At 35.8% G+C, this 20,553-nt stretch overlaps 1 protein-coding gene across 1 annotated transcript in view; it reads left to right on the top strand.

Annotated features, from left to right (window-relative positions):
- The window catches only part of Polr2B (RNA polymerase II subunit RpII140), a 103,136-nt gene that overhangs the window by 80,559 nt on the left and 2,024 nt on the right, over positions 1-20,553 (top strand). The window contains exons 16-20 of the mRNA XM_089106315.1: positions 2,906-3,124; positions 5,196-5,303; positions 7,920-8,075; positions 10,607-10,725; positions 13,891-14,086. Of these exons, the coding sequence (XP_088962441.1) occupies positions 2,906-3,124; positions 5,196-5,303; positions 7,920-8,075; positions 10,607-10,725; positions 13,891-14,086 (798 nt within the window). The remainder of the gene's footprint in view (positions 1-2,905; positions 3,125-5,195; positions 5,304-7,919; positions 8,076-10,606; positions 10,726-13,890; positions 14,087-20,553) is intronic.

The raw sequence follows: 20,553 nt of genomic DNA, 5'->3' as shown, positions 1-20,553 counted from the left end.
TCTAGAAAACCTGTCTATGGAATTTTATATCCTCATTTGTTTGTTTCTCTCATAATAAAACTGAAAATTTCTTGTTTGAAAAATGAAAATTACCGCTATTTCGTGATTTTCCCAAAAGACTTATTATTTATTTTGTTATTTGTTTTCACTTATTTTACTTATTTTCTTGCTTATTTATTTTATGATTTTCCCAAAAAAGTTGAAAAATGCAGATGCTAGGTTTTGGCAGAGGTTAGCCCAATATTATCTTTCATTAACAATAAAATGAAATAATGAATAATAATAAAATAAAATAATATTAAAAATAAATAAATAAATAATAAAAACTTGAAAAATGCATATGCTACGTTTTGGCAGAGGTTAGCCCACTATTCCATTAATTTTTACATTTTCAATAACAATAAAATGAAAATAATAAATAATAATAAAATAAAATAATATTGAAAATAAATTATAAATAAATAATAGAAAACTTGAAAAATGCAGATGCTAGGTTTTATCAGAGGTTAGCCAAAATTATCTTTAATTAATAGAACAAAAAAAATATTTTTATTAAAAATAAAATGAAAACAATGAATAATAATATAAATAATTAATAAATAAATAATAAAAAAATTTAAGTGGGACTTAGTTAGGAGTAATCAGTCATTCTAGACTAAAGGTAACAAGATATAGTTGATAATCATTAATGATGTTTCTTTTCTGGAACACTCCATATAATTTATGGAACACTCCGTTTTTGCGCATGCGTTTGTAATTACTGTCACTTACAATTTTCAGTGAGCGTGTTAGGATGTAGCTGACTATGGTAAGTAGATTAAAACGACAGTAGTAAGAAATTCAGATTGGCCCTTCGAAGGCCAAAATTTGAAGACAGGAACAATCGTAGTAAGTTGGGGCAAACATAGTGGGACAATGGACGCAATTAAACAAGGCTCGTACGCAGAGAGAGGGATGATTTCAGACCTAGTCCTTGCTTTGTTACTTAATTTACTTTGTTAACGCATTATTAGAATTATGGATATTTATTTGTTATGTCTGTATATATTGACATAATTTCATAATGACAAATTGTTGTGATATAAATAGTTTACTTTATTTTCCCAGGATCTGCTAGTTGTATTTGCAAGTCGAATCAGTAGCATTTATACAGTTTGCGATACAAAACTGCAACTAAGGAGTGACTCGTGATAATAATAATTAAAACTTCAAAAAGAAGTTTGATAACAAATACGTGTTACTGTGAATTTTCAAAATCTAGTTAATCTCGACATTCACCGGTGAATGTCCGAAATTCCTTTTTCTCTGCTTGGATTCAATTGGCTTTGTGAATCAGCTTTTCAGTCTTGTGCAAGCTTTGATGGTAAAAGTTAAGGTTAGAGTTGGGTTAAATTAGGTTATAAATCTCAGAAATGGAAATGTCACCGTCAGACCTTGCATAAAACTGAAAAAGTTGACTGGCATCACTGACTAAATCCAAGGAGAGAAAAAAGTTATTTCGGACATTCACCGGCGACTGTCGACATTCACCAATTTTGGACATTCACGGTAAAATATATATGTTTCCGTGGATGTCTGAAATCTGGTTAATGTCAAAGTTCACCGGTGAATGTCCGGAATTCCTTTTCCTCTGCTTGGATTCAATTAGCTTTGTGAATCAGCTTTTCAGTCTTGTGCAAGCTATGATGGTAAAAGTTAGTTAGGTTAGATTATGCTAGTTTTTTGGTTAGGTTAAATTTGGTTATAAATATCAGAAATGTGTTAAAAACCTAACTCTGGCTAATTTCATCCAACATAACCTCGCCTAACCAAACCTAATCTAACACAACCTAACCTGTCATCATAAAACCTTGCATTAAATTCAAATAGTTGACTGGCAACGCAGACTAAATCCAAGGAGAAAAAAAAAAGATATTTCGGACAGTCACCGGTGAATGTGGACATTCACCAATATCGAACATTCACGGTAACATATGCATAAAAAGAACTGACCTTTTATGGTGTTTAAATAGGTAAACATATACATAAACATATGTGAACATAAACATATAACATGCATAAAAAGAACTGACCTTTTATGGTGTTTAAATATGTAAACATATACATAAACATATGTGTAAATAGATAACATATGCATTAAAAGAACTGGCCGTTTATGGTGTTTAAATGTCTAAACATATGCATAAACATGTGTAAACAAAAACATATAACATATGCATTAAAAGAACTGACCGTTTATGGTGTTTAAATATGTAAACATATACATAAACATGTGTAAACAAAAACATATAATATATGCATAAAAAGAACTGACCTTTTATGGTGTTTAAATATGTAAACATATGCATAAACATATGTGTAAACATAAACATATAATATATGCATAAAAAGAACTGACCTTTTATGGTGTTTAAATATGTAAACATATGTGTAAACAAAAACATAACATATGAATAAAAAGAACTGACCTTTTATGGTGTTTAAATATGTAAACCTTTAAACTTAGATATTCATCGAAATTTACGAGCCTAAGATTTTTTTCTACGCATTTAGAAAAAGTGACAGAACATCCTCAAAAGGGCGAATGATCTTGATGGAAATTACACAATCGAAATGAGCATATTAAAGAACCTAGTTGCAGAAGTTTCAATACCTATCTTTAAGAATAAAAATTTTGCAATTTTTGCATATTGTAATAACAATATAACATGTTATAATATTGTTATAACAATATAAGAATACAATAACAATAGAAATGCTATAAGAGATGAATGCAGAGAGGGATTAGTTCATCCATTAGTCAATATTCAGGTTTTTAATGCGTCCTTTAGTTTTAACTGTCAAAAATTATATTTGTTCAATTTGTGCTTTATATGGACTAACTGATTTGATGGGCATATTTTAGCTCTCCAGTGCCGCGAAAAGGTACAGTAAGAGGGATTGCTCAACATTTTTACGAAACTCTGAAACGGGGATTACGGACCAAGTCATGCTGACACTAAACACGGAAGGTTTCAAGTTTTGCAAAATCAGAGTTAGATCTGTCCGTATTCCACAGATTGGCGATAAATTTGCGTCTCGCCACGGCCAAAAGGGTACTTGTGGGATCCAGTATCGTCAGGAGGTGAGTTTTTTGGCTTTTTGTTTTGTTGGCATTCTTTTTTCCTTTGACTTGCTTTATGTAATGAAGTTGGACGGGTATGATGGCTCGAATTTTATATTTTAATAATTGTTAAGCTTTATCAATGAGAACTTGTTTCATAAATGTGATATTTAAATGTCAACAGATAAAAGCACAGTTCTGCATTGATATTTCGTAGATGAGCTAAAATGAGGGTTTTCCTAAATTTCAAGAAATTGTTTGTATACATTATTCGATAATACTGGAAAATATGCATAGAATGTATAATCTAATGAATGTACAACTGGATATTGGTCGGTGACTTTAATAGGTTAAGACAGAGTTAAAAACCTGGCCTTAGGTTACGACGTTTTGCATTTCATTGATTTTTGTAGCTCATGTTTAGTTTCTATATTTTGTTGTAAAACAAAATCAATGACACATGTACTAAGTAAGTACAAGCATTTCTTAGGTTTAATTAGTAATGACCTTTTTTTTTTCTCAGTATCACTTTAACGAAGTTTGAAGCATCCTTTTGGTTTGCACTATGCGGTGTAACTTCAACAATTGCTGACAGAATTTGCCATCTGTACAAAAACTAGGCATTTTATTAGGGAAAGTTATAACTTAATCAAAGGTCTTTTTACTCGTTTTTCTTTATATTATATTATTTAATTCTATATTTCTATATAGAATATAAAATGTAATGGAATATAATAGAAATATATTTCTATTATTCTGTATTCTATAATTCAATATTTCTTTATATTATTTAATTCTGTATTTCCTTGTAAAACAAGATCATTAGCATGTGGACCAAATTTAAATAAGTTTCTTACAGTTAAATAAAAATGTGTTTTTTTTTCTTTTTGCAATACCTTCTTTATTGAATTATAAAAATTTGTGCGGACTCCAATATGTCACAATTTAAGAAATTATATTTAAAGTATCCTTAACTAAGTTTTACCCAAGATCCCAAAATATGAGGATTGTCCGCGAGAATAGTGAGATACAACAAGAGAGCATTTTTCTTTTTAACTATTGCAGGTTAAATTCATATTAGTCTTAGAATCGTTGATTAATTGTTTAGGTGGGGAAGGGGAGGAGTTATTTTTTTTTCGAGGAAGTGTTTTGTCGTGTTTTTTTAGTCGTCCCAAACACCCTAATTTTCGTAGTGTAGTAATCTTCATTTTGTTTTGTCAGTACTCGATGGAGATCGAGTACTGACACTGTTTTTTTTTGATGACCCATCTGTTAATAATAATGAAAAAAATGTCCATAGTCTAGAAAAAATGGATTGTGGAAAGTCTCAATAGCATATGGCCGGAATAGTCAAGCGTATTTGAATTTACGTTCAGAAACTTGTCAGCTGTCTATAACTGATAAAAATCGGAATGTATTTTCCACATAGCTTTCAAATAAAATGAGCAAAGAAAAAGATTGGCTTTCTCATGAGAGTAAGCTACAGGCATTTAGAAATTCTGAAGCCTAAAATTTTTGATTTCCTTATACATTCTTTTATTTTAATTAGAACTCGCAGATTTTCTTCTTCTTTTTTTTTTTAATTGTTCTTCTCGCTTTGATATATATTCTGATCTTGGGAACTGCATCGAAACGTGTGTTCAAAAAGCGCACAAATGGCGGAAATGTGTGGGTTCTGATCGTGAATTGCATCTGATTTTCATAAAGCTCTTTTTGTCGGTTATATTTTCTACAACAAGTAAAAAATTGCTAGAAGTAGTCGCCTCAAAACTTGTATTCTTTTTGAATATACAGCTTATTGAGAGCTAATATTGGCGGTGTACTTATGTCGGAATGATATTAATTTGGACCCATTTAATGAAGTTGAGATTGAATGCTCTACCAACTTTCTTGCGCTCTTACATAAATGGTTTTTTTCTTTACTTTCACGCTAAAGGTAAATATTTCTTACTTTCAGTTTTAAGTTAAAGAAAATAATTAGTTTAAAGCAGTGTCCTCAGGTAGCTCAATTCTTATGTAACTCTCTCATCCTCTCTACTTTTCTCTCTTTTTACTTTAACGATTTCTTCATTTGTCATCTTTTTTGTTTCAGGACATGCCATTTTCAGCAGAGGGAACTGCTCCCGACATTATCATCAATCCCCACGCTATCCCGTCTCGAATGACCATTGGTCACTTGATCGAGTGTATTCAAGGAAAGGTATGATTAATGCTTAATTACGTTTCAATGCCATTTTAACCTATTTATATTTTCATTCAGGTAAAATCTGTTTTTCGAAAGAGTTGATATATAACAATAACTTCCGTTATGCCCTCGAAAGGTACAGATGATGCATGCTAGCATAGTGCAAAAAAGAGGAAAAAATAATTTTTTAGGAACTCACAACTAGTTAATGCACATAGCACAACTAGTCAATTCAAGCTGAACAGTAGACCAAAAACCTGCAATATTTTGAACAGGTCTTTTTAGATTATCAAACTTATGTAAAACATCAGTTGGGGCTGCTAAATCCTTGAGTCTACCGAAAAATGGCATTTTTCGTTAAGAGTAGATTCTCTCTAATATCGACGACGAATCCAATGGCAAAATAAGATTTTTCCCTAGTATTTCTGAGATTCGACCTAGTCTCAACAGGGAAAAAAAAAAAATATTTCACTGGATTACCGATAACTAAACCTAGAACGTATATGCTAAAATTGCCAAGAGTGGAAACTGGCCCTATTGTAGACAGAAAAACGTCAACGCCATCTGGTTTTTGGCGACGCTTGTCATTTTTCTAGCTTTGTAATCGGTTCTCTGTCATAAACTGAGATCAGACATTTATTGTCACACTTATTTTACCAATATACAAATTAAATTAATTCTTTTTAGTTTTACATTGAAAAAATGCCAAGCGTCGCCAAACGCTAGACGGAGTTGAGGGTTTTTTCACTCTACTAGTGACTTTGAGGGTTAAAACAGACTTCACAGGTTTTTGCCACTGCTAAAACTAAGTATTAATGCGTTAGAATTGGAAACATAGTATGTAGTATGTCTAGTATGTGTGTAGATTCGGAGACTACATTGGCTATGTATGATATACCAAAAAAATATTAAAAAACAGTCACCTTTTGGCTTTATAAGGAGTCTCCATGTTTTCTGTTTATTTTTTCTCTCATTTTCATGTTCTAGTTCGGTTTTATTCTCGATTGCTTCTATATGGTAAATTTTTTTTTCTCAGCATATTGAGGGTCTCTGCTTTCTATTTTTGAAAGAACTTAAAGATTGTCACAGTGCTTCTCAACGGTAATTTTTCGTTTTTTTTTATTTTAAGTTTTTCGGAATTATAAATGGTTTATTGGAGTTTTTTGCCGAAATGTTTGCTTTTTTTTCGTTTTTCAGTGGTCTAAAATTATACTTTGTTTTGTCTTTTTGTTTCTTCCATATTTTTGTTGCTTATTTTTTCGGATGAAGTTTAGTATCCAAGTCTAGCAGAAAACGGAGTGGCAAATCCGGGAAAAAAAGAAACTGGAACAACTATTGGCAAAATTCTGTTTCTTCATGTTTCTCCGGTTCCAAGAAAAACACAAACACTAATCTGTGATATTCATAAAAATTCGAAAAATACCGATACCTGATTTTGGCAGAGGCCACCTGAGTGGTCATATGGAACCATGAAAGTTTTCAAATAGATTTTGGCGAGTACCGATAGGAAACCGAGTAACCGATAAGAAATTTATGCCTTAAAGAGAGCTAAAAGAGGAAAAAAAGTCACAGATTCTGCTGCTTTTTTTGGCGTAAAATTCTTTATTTGGCATTTTGCAGTGTGGTATTCTCCAAAACTGCAATTTAAAGAACAATATTCATTTCAACAGTACCTACCCACAGGAAGAATCTCCCATAAGATTTGCCCAAGTGTCCCATATATTAGGAAACTATTATGAAAACATTAATTTTACACAGTTGTGATGTCGGACCGTCTTGGGCTGAAACTGCTTTGTTTCTAGTGTTCTTCATTATAATACGAGTGTTTTTTTTATAATACTATTATTCTTGAATACTAGTGCAGTATTCTAATACTAGTGAATACTGATTATAATACTCGTGTTCTTGATCATATTCAAGTATAAGAGAACAGTATCTGAAATTGCCATAAATAAGAGGCAACCAAATTGTGAAAAAGTAGCCCCTTCGACGTAAGTGAGCTTGAAATTAGCTTTTCGACTAGCTTTTATTTTCATATTAAAAAAAAAAATCGTTAAGCAAATTTGAAGTTCTAAAACTATAAATATATTTTATCAGTCGGACTGACGAACAAATCTATTGAACTTATTGTATACCACAAGTACCAACAGAAGAAAATATGAGAACAGTGTAATGCTACTTCTCGGAAAGTGTTTGAGGGACTTTTCTAAAGAGGTGGGGGGGGGGGGGGGCGCGCCTTAAGGCAACCGGCCCAAAACTTCCGCAAAATCAGTGGTTGCAGTTTTTGGCGTTTTTCTTTTGACAGAATTACCAGCTGTTGATTTATCGTTGAGATCCTTTAGTAATTGAGAACAGAACTGCCCCCCCCCCCCCACCAAGGCTCGATCACGTATGGTTATTATGACCACTCCAGTCTGTGACAACTCATGTACAGAGTTTTGGTTGAGAGAATGACCTGTGATATCCTTAGTTTGTTGCTTGTGATTTAAGAGGTAAAAATAGCATCAGAGTCCTTTTTTTTACCTTACTTTGGCTATACTTTTAGTTTTAGCGAAGATTCATGTTTTTAGGAAAACAACTGGCCTATAAGGTTAATGAAGAAATAGGTCAATTTGTGTCTTACTGTTCTAGGTGTCAGCAAATAAGGGAGAGATCGGTGATGCTACTCCATTCAACGATGCTGTTAATGTACAGAAAATCTCAAACCTTCTTCAAGATTACGGTTACCAGTTGAGAGGGAACGAAGTAATGTATAATGGATTTACGGGGAGAAAACTTGTATCTCAGGTAATATTGGAATATATACAAGAATGTAGTATACCGAATGAATTATATTGGGAGGTGGGTCTTTATGCCGAAAATAAGAGAGAGAGAGAATATAGGATAGAGCGAAAGAGAGGGAGTGATAGATTCACCGTATATCATAACCGTCCTATTATTTGGGAATTTTGGCGGCTTGGGCCGAAATATTTGTCGGGAGCAAGTCAGTAGCAAGTGTATGATAGCGAATTTTGGATAAATATGGTTCAAAAGACGACATTTAATTATTTTTTGCAGATGTTATAATTGTAAAGAGTTTGCTAACCATGTAGCTGCTAAGTGTAGTCAAGGGCGTATAAAAATAAAATTAAAAAAAAAAAAATGGGTGAAGTAGTATTTCTTAGAAAATTTTGATCGTTAAGGAAAAGGGGGTGTCCCAAACCACCCAATTAGTGTAAGTAAGCATATAACTGAAATCTTTATTTAATATTTAAAGTCTTTACTAGGTGATGACGTCCCATTTGCGTCATTATTTCACACTTTGTGTTAGTATACTTCTTTAAATGAGGGGAGGGGTTAAAGGAAAATTGCATCCCTCTTCGAAATTGATCTGAAGTGTAGGGATGAATTTCTGGAGGATATGGGGCCTGAAACAGTGAAAAAAGTTATTTGTTTTAAAGTAAAACAGTGCTGACAGTATTGTTTCAATCACAATTGAAAAATATTTTTTCAATTTTTTTCGTATATTCATCAAAAAATACCCTTTTTGGTATTCTCTAAAACAAAAAAAATCAAAAATAAAATTGCCAGTCCCATTGATTTTGAAAAATATATATTTTGTATCCCCCTCCCCTCCTCAACCCTAGTATTTCCACTATCTGGTGCCACTGTCTTTCATTTTTGAAACAATTTTGTAAATCCTACTCTGATTTAGGTACGCATAGGCTGAAGGCTCTTTAGCCTGCGCATAGGCTCTTTATTTTCATTAAATTCATTTTATTTTTATTTTTTTGAAGCCAGTGTAAGCTAAGAATATTTTGTATGCTCATCACTGAAAATGCTTTAGCCTTCGTATTTTACTACATTGTCAGTCAGTCCTTGAGGCTCTGCCTTGTATTTTCTGATTTTGATTCCTTGAATCTTTTCCCAAATCATATTTTTTAGATCTTGTCCATTATAAGATTTATTGCAAAAAACAGGCGGGCCATAGCAACACAGAATACAGTCTACAAACAAAGTTCAGGAACAAAATACAACTTTAGATAATATAAATACAAAAAAACAAAAACAAAAAAAAGACAAAAAAGAAACACCAAGGTTCAGAATTTTAACCAACAAAAACCAATAATAATAAAACTCAAATCCTAAAAACCGCAACAAGCTATCCCCTCAAACTTGATTCCCTATGTTTAATCCCTAAACGAAGAGACTTAAACAACTGTTTAATAGCCATCCGCCATCCGATCAATTAACCTCCGCCATCTCCGCCATCCGATTTCTCCGCCATTTCTTCTCCGCCATCCGATCAATTAACCAGAATTCAGTCCCAAACTCCATCCAAAACATTCATTCCGCAACTCAGACAGCTCTTCCTCTCGGATATAAAATGAAGATGATAGAAAAATTTGGTAGTAAGTTTTGAATGAAATGAAAAACAACTGAAGTCTAACTTAAATTATCACCTAAAACAAAAGGTCATATTTGCAGGGCCCTCGCTACTGTTGATTTACAGTTGAAGTTTGTGTTGTATTTTGCCGGATCGTAGACGGTACTTAATGCCTGGTAAAAGAAATCTTATTCATAATTAGCGAATTTGTGGGGGGGGGGAGGGAGGGGTATTTTAAATCATTTCTATTGCTGTTGGTTGGTAACCTTAGTCATCTGAGGTTTTGCGAATTTTGTATAATTTCACAGGAGAGCAAAATAACTTCGGGTTTTTTTTGAAGAAGGGTTTTTGGGTAATATTAAGAATTAAGCTCAACTATGTGGCTTCATTTTGGCATTCAGGACATAAATTCATGTGCAAATTATGTGCGATGGGCTATAACTTTGTAAGGTACTTGTATATACCCTCTGCCACTCAAGAAGTGAAGTTAGGTTAATCATAATAAAATATACATAAGTATGATAAAAATATAATACTGAAGAAACAAATTTGGGATGTATATTAGCACATTAGAGGGGGGGGGGTAAAGTATAACGGGTCTGTATGCAAAATATGTTCGCTATAATTATTCTGATATTATGAAGTAAGAATTGTTTCTGACTTCACACTGTCCAAATGCTTTACCCCCCCCCCCTCCCCCTATCCTATATATGTGCATATGTATAGCCCAAATCATATATTTCCCATCTATTCTATCACTTCTCTTAGTCTTTTGTCAGGCTAAGTTGAAAGAAACTAGCGAAAGAAATCGGTTTACAGTGCGTCAATGCATGAACAACTTGAGCGGTAGGGGGTATATCATACAAATACCTTTTGTAACATCTCTTCTAGTGTTTTGTAATAACTTTATTCGCTTTTCAGACGGATTTAAATAGAGATATATCTGTTTCAGGTTTTCTTGGGACCTACATACTACCAACGTCTAAAACATATGGTAGACGACAAAATTCATTCTCGTGCCCGTGGACCTGTACAAATTCTTGTTCGACAACCTATGGAAGGTCGTGCAAGGTGGGTATTCATTTTTTTGTATTCGTATCTCCCTTGTCGAACCACACTTTTCTACATTCTTATTGAAATTTTATTTGTAATCCATATGTTCAGCTGAAGTAAAATCTGAGCTACATCTGAAATGAGGCTGGCCCCAGTCAAAGCTTTTAGGGTAGCTGTCATCCCTAAGGAATGCCTTGTTATCTAAAAAGGGCTGAGCTTGAAGATCAGTGGAAGGCGAATTTATTTTAGACTTAATAGCCGAGTGGTTAGCGCTCCGGACTTTAAATCCTGAGGTCTGGAGTTCGAGTCCTGGTGTCACTGATTATTTTTTGGAAGGGGGGTTAGTGACGGGACTCTGTAAGCTCAGCCGGAGTCGACCCAGCTCTAAATGGGTACCTGGAGAAATCTGGAGGGGAAGACACAGTGAGCCTTGGATGCTTTGCCCCCAACCACGCATTGCACTCCTGGCCAAAGGTATCGAATCAGAAGATCGGTACCTGCGCAACGCAGACCATTTGTCAGCATGCGAAAAAAAGTTGAATTTAATCAGCGCCATCGACCCAACTATTGATTTTTATTGTTCCTCCTTTTCATACTTTAATTTCACTCTTAAAATATGTCTTTGTTCACATTATTTGATGTGTAACGTAACCATTAATAATATTGAGGAAGGGGGAGCTGACTATTTTTCAATTAACCTGCATGTTAAAACGCCCCTTCTTAAATAGGAAAAATTTTTTATGCAGCCGACGAACACATTCTTTTTTGCTCTAGATATATTACAGTAAACTCGAGAATTTCGACACTAACCTCTCTATAACGATCTACAACCCCTCTATAAGCCAAAGTGAGAGTCATTCTATTGGATGTACTGTTCTTCTACTGTGTTTGCCAGTTCTATTTCTCATTACGCTTATGCTGTGATTCATAACTTTTCTTTTACTCCATCGTAGCACAAGAAAATGTTATTTTAAAGTTTCTAACTTTTTTAATCCAAATTCCTCAATTAGTTTCTTACGTATTTAATGTTAACATCGCATAACAACAAAAAAAAACAACAACTATATTTAACCCTGACTTTCTGTTTAATTAAAACTGAAACTGTGACATAGAGAGTACAGTAATGATCCGGATTAAGCAAAGAATATTAACTTATGTTGTGGCTGCAGGCATATACATGGAGGAGGGACATCAACCCTCCTGGCCCCCTCCTGAATCCCTGAATGTTTCTACTGTTTCTTATATTTTTACTATAATTCGGCCAGTGTCCTTGTTCTTTCTCATTTTCCCCCCTCTGAAAATAATTGCCTCTGTACGTGTCTGAGTGCTGGATCCAGGATTCTGGGGTGATTTGGTGTAAGATAAGCACAGTCGTAACTAACCTGACTGCCCTTGGCAGGGTAGATCGCCGCAGCTGCCAAAGTTATTTTATTTAATTTATCCACAAAAAGTTTATGTCCTGACTACTTCTTTTCATTTATGTTGATGCCTGTTACAAAAACAAGAGAAGAAGATATTTCAATATTTATTATTTAAGGGCCGAAGAATAAATAATTCAACTAAATTTCTTATTGTAGACTTAGATGAGACACCTCTTTTAAGCTTAGCTTAGGCTATATTGCTTCCTATTTATTATATAGCCTCCTGATATCTCACGACGCTGAACTTGGTATGTAAGTAGTAATTTTTCTTGGGGGGGGGGGTGCACGATGAGAGGCCGGTTCCTAGTTTTACTGTGGATGGTATCGTTGCTGACTCGTGCAGATCGCCTGACCTACAGGATATGCCGAATGCATGTATGATAAGACATCTAGATCTCAAGTTTCTTGAGTTCTTAAGGGCCATGTCTAGCAGACCTATAGTAGTAACGACACCATCATTGCATCAAATGGAGAAAAACAGCCCAGAGTACTGTCCCTCTGCAGCGCTGCCATGTTTTTGCAGCAAAATGGTATGTTAGGGCCAAGTTAAAGGACGTGGCAACGTCTTTAGAAGCTAGGTTTGAGACGTCACTTTGGGGAGAGGAGGTTTCAATTGTTCCGTAACCTTGAAATCGCGTGGTAACGTCCTTAGAAACTAGGTTTAAGACATCACTTTGAGGATAGGAGGGTTCTATAGGTCCGTAACCTTGAAATGGCGTGGCAACGTCCTTAGAAGCTAGGTTTGAGACGTTGCTGTCGGGATAGGAGGCTTCTACAGGTCCGTAACCTTGAAATGGAGGTCTATGGATGTTTTAGTGAGGTAGTGGTTGGAGCTAGACTTAAAGCCCGCGTCCGTACCTCCGAAACCCCAAGAGTCTAATACCATGGATATGCATCGTCTCGATATCATGAGGTAGTCTATCTGAGCTTTCGCATGTCACTTCCTTGGAGTACATGTTACAGTTTTGATGGGTTTGTGCTTAAATGTGTTTGTTACTGTGAGGCTATTCTGGGTAGCGAGTAGCGCTGCACCACTAGGGCTTCGGTTGCCATATCCGCTGGTTCCTATAGAGATTTCGGAACCTTCCAAGCAATTCTGGCATTGAAGTTAAGATGATAAGAACACCTTTCTGGGGTACCGGGTTTTTTTCATTCGACCCTGTGTCTCCGACGTTTACCCTCTATTTATGTCTATTTTGTACAGATATTTTAAAATTTAACCTTGAACCTTGAAACCTTGAACCTATTCTTTTTGTGGCGATTTACAAAGAAGCGTAGGAACCAACTTCGACTTCCTCTGGTGTTTTCTTGTTAGGACATGGACTGACACGACAGTGATATTTGCAAATTGGCCTCCAAGCTTGGAAATTGGCCGCTTGATGAGGACGAAACCGACACCTGCACGGCCTTCACGGCCAAAGTTTGTTCTCTTTGGGCGTAACTCTTACAATAAATTCTAAATCCAAGTTGAGGATTTGTTTTATGGAATCATGGGGTTGAAAAAAAAAATATTTGTGTTTATTTTAGAAGTGGCTTGGGGTAAAAAAAAGAAGAAACGGAAAAAATAGTTATACAAGACATACACACTGCGACTATAATGTTCAAAACTATCCATTCTGTTGTATCACTTTAATGTCAATGTCAGGTAAATGTTCTTCAATTAATTACGTTCATTGCTATAAATCGAAAAAAAAACCCAGTAATTTTATTGGGTACAATGCAAGGTGGCCTGCTATAAATGTTGCAATTTTATTATTTTCAGGGATGGTGGCTTGCGATTTGGTGAAATGGAACGTGACTGTCAAATATCTCACGGTGCTGCACAGTTTCTTCGTGAACGTCTGTTTGAAGTATCCGACCCATACCGAGTTCACATCTGTGATTTTTGTGGTTTAATTGCCATTGCGAACTTGAAGAACAGTAGCTTTGAATGCAAAGGATGTAAAAACAAAACTCAGGTATCTTAGTCTTCTCTTTAGTAGTTTCTAATAACGTCTCTATAGTAGCTTCTAATAACGTCTCTTTAGTAGTTTCTAATAACGTTTTGCTATTAACGTTTTTCTAATAGTATCTAATAACGAATATGGGTAACATGTAAAACTGGAAACTTATGCCAGTATCGAAAGATCACCAACTCCATCTAGAACTTGATGTTTCTTAGTATTTTTTAGTGTAATAACTGTGCCAAAGTCGTTTAATTAACGTAATTGGCAAAATTTGTGTAGTATTAAATGGGTACTGTTCTATTAGCTGGAAAACACGCGACATACTGTATAGTGAACATGATAAAAGAAACTAGTCAAGCAGGTTCTTTCAACGGAGAATTCCTATGCCGAGCATTGCAAACAGTGGTTTCTCACTCTGTTTACAATAGATAGATAGATAGATAGACATTAGCTGCGTTTTTTTTCGAAGTTCCGTGTTTCATGGTTCATGTTCCAAGTTTCATGTTCTAGCCCAAAAACGCAGTTTTTGTCGCTTTCGTGTTCTCTGTCCATGTTCCTGGTTGAACGTCTAAAAACGCATTTTATGGAAAAGTGGCAAAATATTCAAAACTGTGGAAACATGTGGAAAAATTCTGAGCTTTTTACTTGCCCGTTTTCTTGTACACATATGTTTCACCTTGGCCTCTATTCAAAAACGCATATTCAGCAGGATCTATGTCCATTTTCTTCCCTTCCATCTTATCCTTTCTTTTGTTATCTACAGATAACTTTTTTCTATCTGGATAGGGACCAATCGAACACGCAACACGCACAAAGAGCAAGTTCCAAGTTTGAGGAAACAGACAGTCGAACAGGCAACATGATGTTTCGCGTTTCGCAAAAAAAACGAAGTTTTGTTAAAACATGCTGTTATGTGTTTTGTCGAAAACGCAAAAATGGCAAAACACGATTAAACCACGGAACAAACCACGCAAAAAAAAACGCCACTATTTATTACAAAACAAAAGCCTCTTTGGGCCATGGCAAAAACAAACACAGTTGCATGTAAAGTCAAAACACATGATAATAACATATATAACAATAACTAAACATAGCCCATAGCAAATAAAAATAACATAACAATTGCAACACAAAAGCACACATAATACTATAAAACTAACTCACATAATTACACACAATGTCACACATAATAATAATAATAATAATAATAATCGTGTATTCAAAAGCCTTTCTACAGGGCCATACACACTATACATCAAATATAACAGGAAAACAAAAGTAAAACTCCCTTCAGCATTTTTATTCCAAACCATAACAAATCTTCTTCACAATAGTTCCTTTCTTATCTTTAGTGCCTGATCAACAAATCTACATAATCTACACATGAGGCTAGGTACCTTCTGAGACAACATGCCCCGAAGTGAAAAATTACTTTTCCCCAGAATACCCTCCCTCAAATCAGTAAGCCCCTGGCACAGGCACAGAAAATGGTCCAGAATTTCCTCTTCAATATTACAAATGGGACACGTGTACCTAGACGCCGGGAACCCCTTACCTCTCTCAAATACTTTACTCCGCCATCTTAAAGGCAAACAGTTGGCCCGCAACTGCAACCAATATGACAAATACTTACTTGGCAAATAAATTTAAAATAAATCTCATGGCCAAACACCTTTTTAACATCCTTATAAACGCTTAATGTCTCGGATCTCTCAATTTCATTCCCCCATGTCTGTATCTCCTGATCTTCTAATCTTTGTTTAACTATTCCTTTTATATCAATCTGACTAATGGCGGGACCTCTACCATCATTCCATATATATGACAATCCTAATCTGTCTAATAAGGATTTAACCCTAAACGGCCACGACCTCTTACGCCCTGAAGCAAGTAGCTCTTCATAGGCCTCTCTAATAAGTTTACCTCGTGGTTCATGGAATATCTTCATCCAGAATCTAACTACCTGAACCAGCCTATGTTTACGGAGCGAAAAAAGCCCTAGCTCACCTTTCAAAAACTGAGTATGCGTAGTCCTATGGAGGCCGAAGAGCCTTTTGTAATAAGTTACCTAAAGGGTCTCCAGCTGCTCTGCTGCTTCCATCCCCCATAATTCCCCACCATAATAAATAACTGGCATAATCTTCGTTAAAAATATTCTCTTATGCATTACTAGACTTTTAATACCCATAACTGTACCATTCCTAAAAACCGTCGATATAGCCGCTTTCCCCCTTTTTACTGACTCTTTAATGTGGGCACACCAACTACCATTATTTTGAAATACAAAACCTAAATATTTTGAATTTTCAACTCTTTATTTCGTCTCCATTAAACCTAAACTTACCATTACATTCTTCATCCTTTCTTTTACCAAAAATAACTATTTCTGTCTTCTTAACATTAAGTTGGAGCTTCTTCAGATCTAAGTAATCTGCAACAAGATCTAACAGAATCTGTAATTCATGGGCAGACTTAGCTACAAGTACGCAATCATCAGCGAAAAGCAAATCTGAAAATAATTTTGAACCAAGACGCACTGTCGGAGCCCACCTTCTTTCCAAAAACTGAACTAAATCATTTATAAAAATAGAAAACAAACGGGGGGAAAGAGCACTACCTTGTTTTACCCCTTTACGGTTTCTATATACTCTAGAAAAACCCTGATCTATTACCTTTACTATCGCCTTAGTTCCGCAGTACATGCTAGTAACTAACCTCACAAAAATACTAGGTAAACCTATACTTCTCAGAATATCTACCAAAAGCACCCTCTCAACATTATCAAAAGCTTTTCTTAGGTCTAAAAAAGCTGCATATAGACGGCTATTCCCTGTTCCATGCTTATCGACTAAAGCTCTAAGCACAAATGCCCTATCTGCTGTACTATAATCTTTCCTAAATCCTCCTTGCTCTTCATTTATAATCTTATTTTTATCTAACCACCTATCTAGCCTCCTATCTAAAAAATTTTCTAACCCTTTACTAAAAACTGGTGCTAGAGCTATGGTCCTATTTATCATTCCAGCTAGGGTCCCCTTTCTTAAAAAGCGGTATAACAACTGAAGTCTTCCATAATTCTGGCCACTTACCTGTAGATACAATACTATTAAATGCTATAACTAATATCGACAAAAACACCGACACGAATTTCTTAACCACCCAGGCTGGTATCCCTTCCAAACATGGGGCTGACCCTCCTTTCACCTTACTAACTACTTCTCAAACCTCCTCTCTTGTCACTTCCCCTACTAATTCATAATCATTCTCCTGCAGCGGGAAAATACTTTCACCTGAACATGACGACTGACTATCCTCTTCTAGCCCTTCACAGTCTCCTTCTAAATTCTCAAAATAACCAGGCCACGACTCCGGACAAGGCGTTCGACCTGAAATATTAGCTCTTTCCTTTCTCATTCTACTCCAAAATTCTTTAACATTCCCTAGTGTAAAATCCTCCATCATCTTTTTCCTTTCTAAACTATCCCATTCCCTACTTTTCCTCTTCAGCAATTTCTTATATTCCCTATTCTTAACTCTATAAAAATTCAACGCTTCTAACCGCAATTCTTCATCCTGGCACTGCCTAACAATTTCTAATTCATTTTCTTCCTCCTGCTTTAACCTTCTACATTTCCCACCATAATATCCTTTATATTCTGATTTAACTTTCCTTCCTATCACTTTACTAAACCACTGGTGCACTAACTCACATAACTCGGCAAGGACTTCCTCAGCGACGCAATTTAGATTTCTAATCTCCTCTACTCTATCCATTACTTCCGGTCTCGCTATTATCTCATTCATATTATCAATTTCTTTATTATTCCAATCTTTTTTTAACGGTTTTCGAACTCTAAACTTCTCTTGACCGACTGTCTCATACCTCTTTCCAATACCGCTCCTCTTACCTTCAACCTCTAAACCCAACTCTAACTTAACTGGCCAGTGGTCTGAACCAACTGACTGAAGTACCTCAACATCAACTGATTGAGCTGCAAGCCCACTGTCAACCAACACATAATCTATCAGACTCGGAGGAGCTCTCGACATATAGGTAAACTCCCCTACTCCCTCATCAGTTCCAAGTCTCCGATTCCCAATTATTAGACCATTCTCCGAGCAGAGCTGCAAGAGCCTTCTCCCCCAACAATTCACCCTCCTATCCATATCTCTGCTAAATCTAGGCATTCCATACTCAGATGCAACCTAGTCAGGTCCTTTTTAGAACGAAACTCTCTCCATTTTTAATAAAGCACCCGCATAAGCGTTAAAATCCCCCAAAACCATAAAAATATCCTCTGTAAAATCCCTTCTTAGTCTACTTAACCCTTCAGCCAACACGTCCTATGTTTACTCTCTATTATAGGAACTATTCTGAGGCGCTATATACACAGATCCTAAAGCCATCCATTTATTTCTCACTAACTCCAACCGTACCCAAACAATGTTCTATGAATTACTAGCTATTCTATGATAACAACGGAAACGAGCTTTACTTAGTAACACGGTTATCCCTCCATAGCAGTGCATGTTTCCAGCTGGCTTTCACGCAACATGCTCAACACTAAAACTGTCGAATATCAGAGGGTCACTTGTGCTATGCCATGTTTCAACTAACCCTATAATATCGATTGACTTTAAATCTTCTCTAATCTGTTTAACTTTATTTTTCACACCTTGTACGTTCCAGGTTACTAAACTTATTCGATGTATATGGCGGGTTTTTTCCTAGTCCCTGCATACCTGTCGCTCTTCGGTACTAGCTGCATCAAAATCTGAATCTTCCGGAGTAATGCGTTAATAGTCACGATATCTGTTACTATAGGGGGTACCACCACGGGGGCCCCTCGACACGTACCGACCTAACTCTATTTGGCCAACCACCAGTGGGCGACACTCACCTGGAAACAGTCCTACTGTTTCCCCTTGATTGTTCTTCAGGGATAGTAACTTCCGAAAAACTTCGCGTCTTCTTATCATTACCCTTTAATGGAGACCTCTCTAAAATATTGTCCTTATGGTAGGTTTTACTGCCAGTAGGTGCGGGGTTATTCACATCAACTTCAACTATTGTTTCCGCATCGCTATCCGACATTGTTGCATCGCTACCCGAATTGTCTTCCGCATTTCCTCGAATAACAACTTCGCTGCCCTTATTAATGGCGCCTGCAGTAGGTGCTCTTGCCTTTTGTACTTTTTGCTTGGTGCGTGGAGTCTCCTTTATAACCTTATTCGATAGCTCATCATATTTAAACATAACATCGTTCACATAGAGTTTGACATCCCTGAGATAGGCAGAATGACCTTCAGAAAGAGCTTTATTCATGTGTACTCTGAGGTGCTTTCTAGCTTCCCGCTGGGCGGGGCTATATTCAGGTGCAGCAGAAAGTCCATATTCTCGTAGAAGTGGATTTCCCCTTAAAATCATATTTCTTACATCCATCGAATTCAGCTTTAGCACAATAGGACCCGCCTTCAATCAGAAAGAGTCTCTTACGTCACTGCGGGTGAGGCGCAAATTGGGAATTACGTCGTTCAAAACCTTCATAATCTCTTCACTAAGGGTATACCTTCTCGGATCCACCGCCTCAAAGTTGTAGATTATAACATTGCTGCGCCGCAACTCATCCTTTAAACGGTCAGCTCTAAGCGTGGCTGACTGTAAATTTTGGCGAACCAGTATCAATTCACTTTTCAGTTTCTCATTAGCTTCTGTGTTCGATTTTAGCTGAAAATTCACTTGTGCTAGCTATGCCGCGAAAGAATTTATACTTTCCACAAGTTACGGGAGAGTGTCTATTTGTGATGTCAATTCCGGCAGCAAATCTAGCTTAAAATTTATCTCTTGTAGAAACTAACTGTTCATTGTCGACTCACCTCTATCCGGTTGCATTGTAACAATAACTAATCAGTGACGTCACCGAGTAATAACAATCCAGTCAAAAAATCCAATCTCCGATATTTGAGTGCATTCAGGTAATTGCGTAAGATTTAATCCTTTACAAAATTGTGTCACTCTTTAATCCTTTACAAAATATATGTGACCTTCACTGGCGGATGCTGAATGAGAACTGATATTTAAACTTTATTTTTTGGGTCGAAGCGGCAATAAAAGGTACCTAGTTTAGGTTGCATATTTAATATATACTATGCTTTACCCCCCTCCCCTGATGTGCAAATATATAACCGAAATTTGTTTCTATACTATTATGTGTTTATCCTATTTTGTTTTATTTCATTAGCATTAACCAAACTTCACTTCGCGCGTGTTTTCCAGGTAATAGAACTGTACCAATAAATGTCTGATCAAAGTTTTGAACAAAGAAAATAACAATGCGAAGTCTGAAAAAATGATAAGAAATTTCGAATACTAGATAGTGCTATTTTTCTTTTTGACACCAGTGCCAGTTACAGTTCTTATAAATTACCCATACTCTTTGGTATGTCATGTAGTGGTATAATTTTTCCACTTCGTCCGT

The sequence above is a fragment of the Artemia sp. Qi Xiang Cuo genome, chromosome 20 (genome assembly GCF_049724085.1).
Source record: "Artemia sp. Qi Xiang Cuo chromosome 20, ASM4972408v1, whole genome shotgun sequence".
NCBI classification, from domain to species: domain Eukaryota; kingdom Metazoa; phylum Arthropoda; class Branchiopoda; order Anostraca; family Artemiidae; genus Artemia; species Artemia sp. Qi Xiang Cuo.
This window is presented reverse-complemented; position numbering and strand designations above follow the sequence as displayed.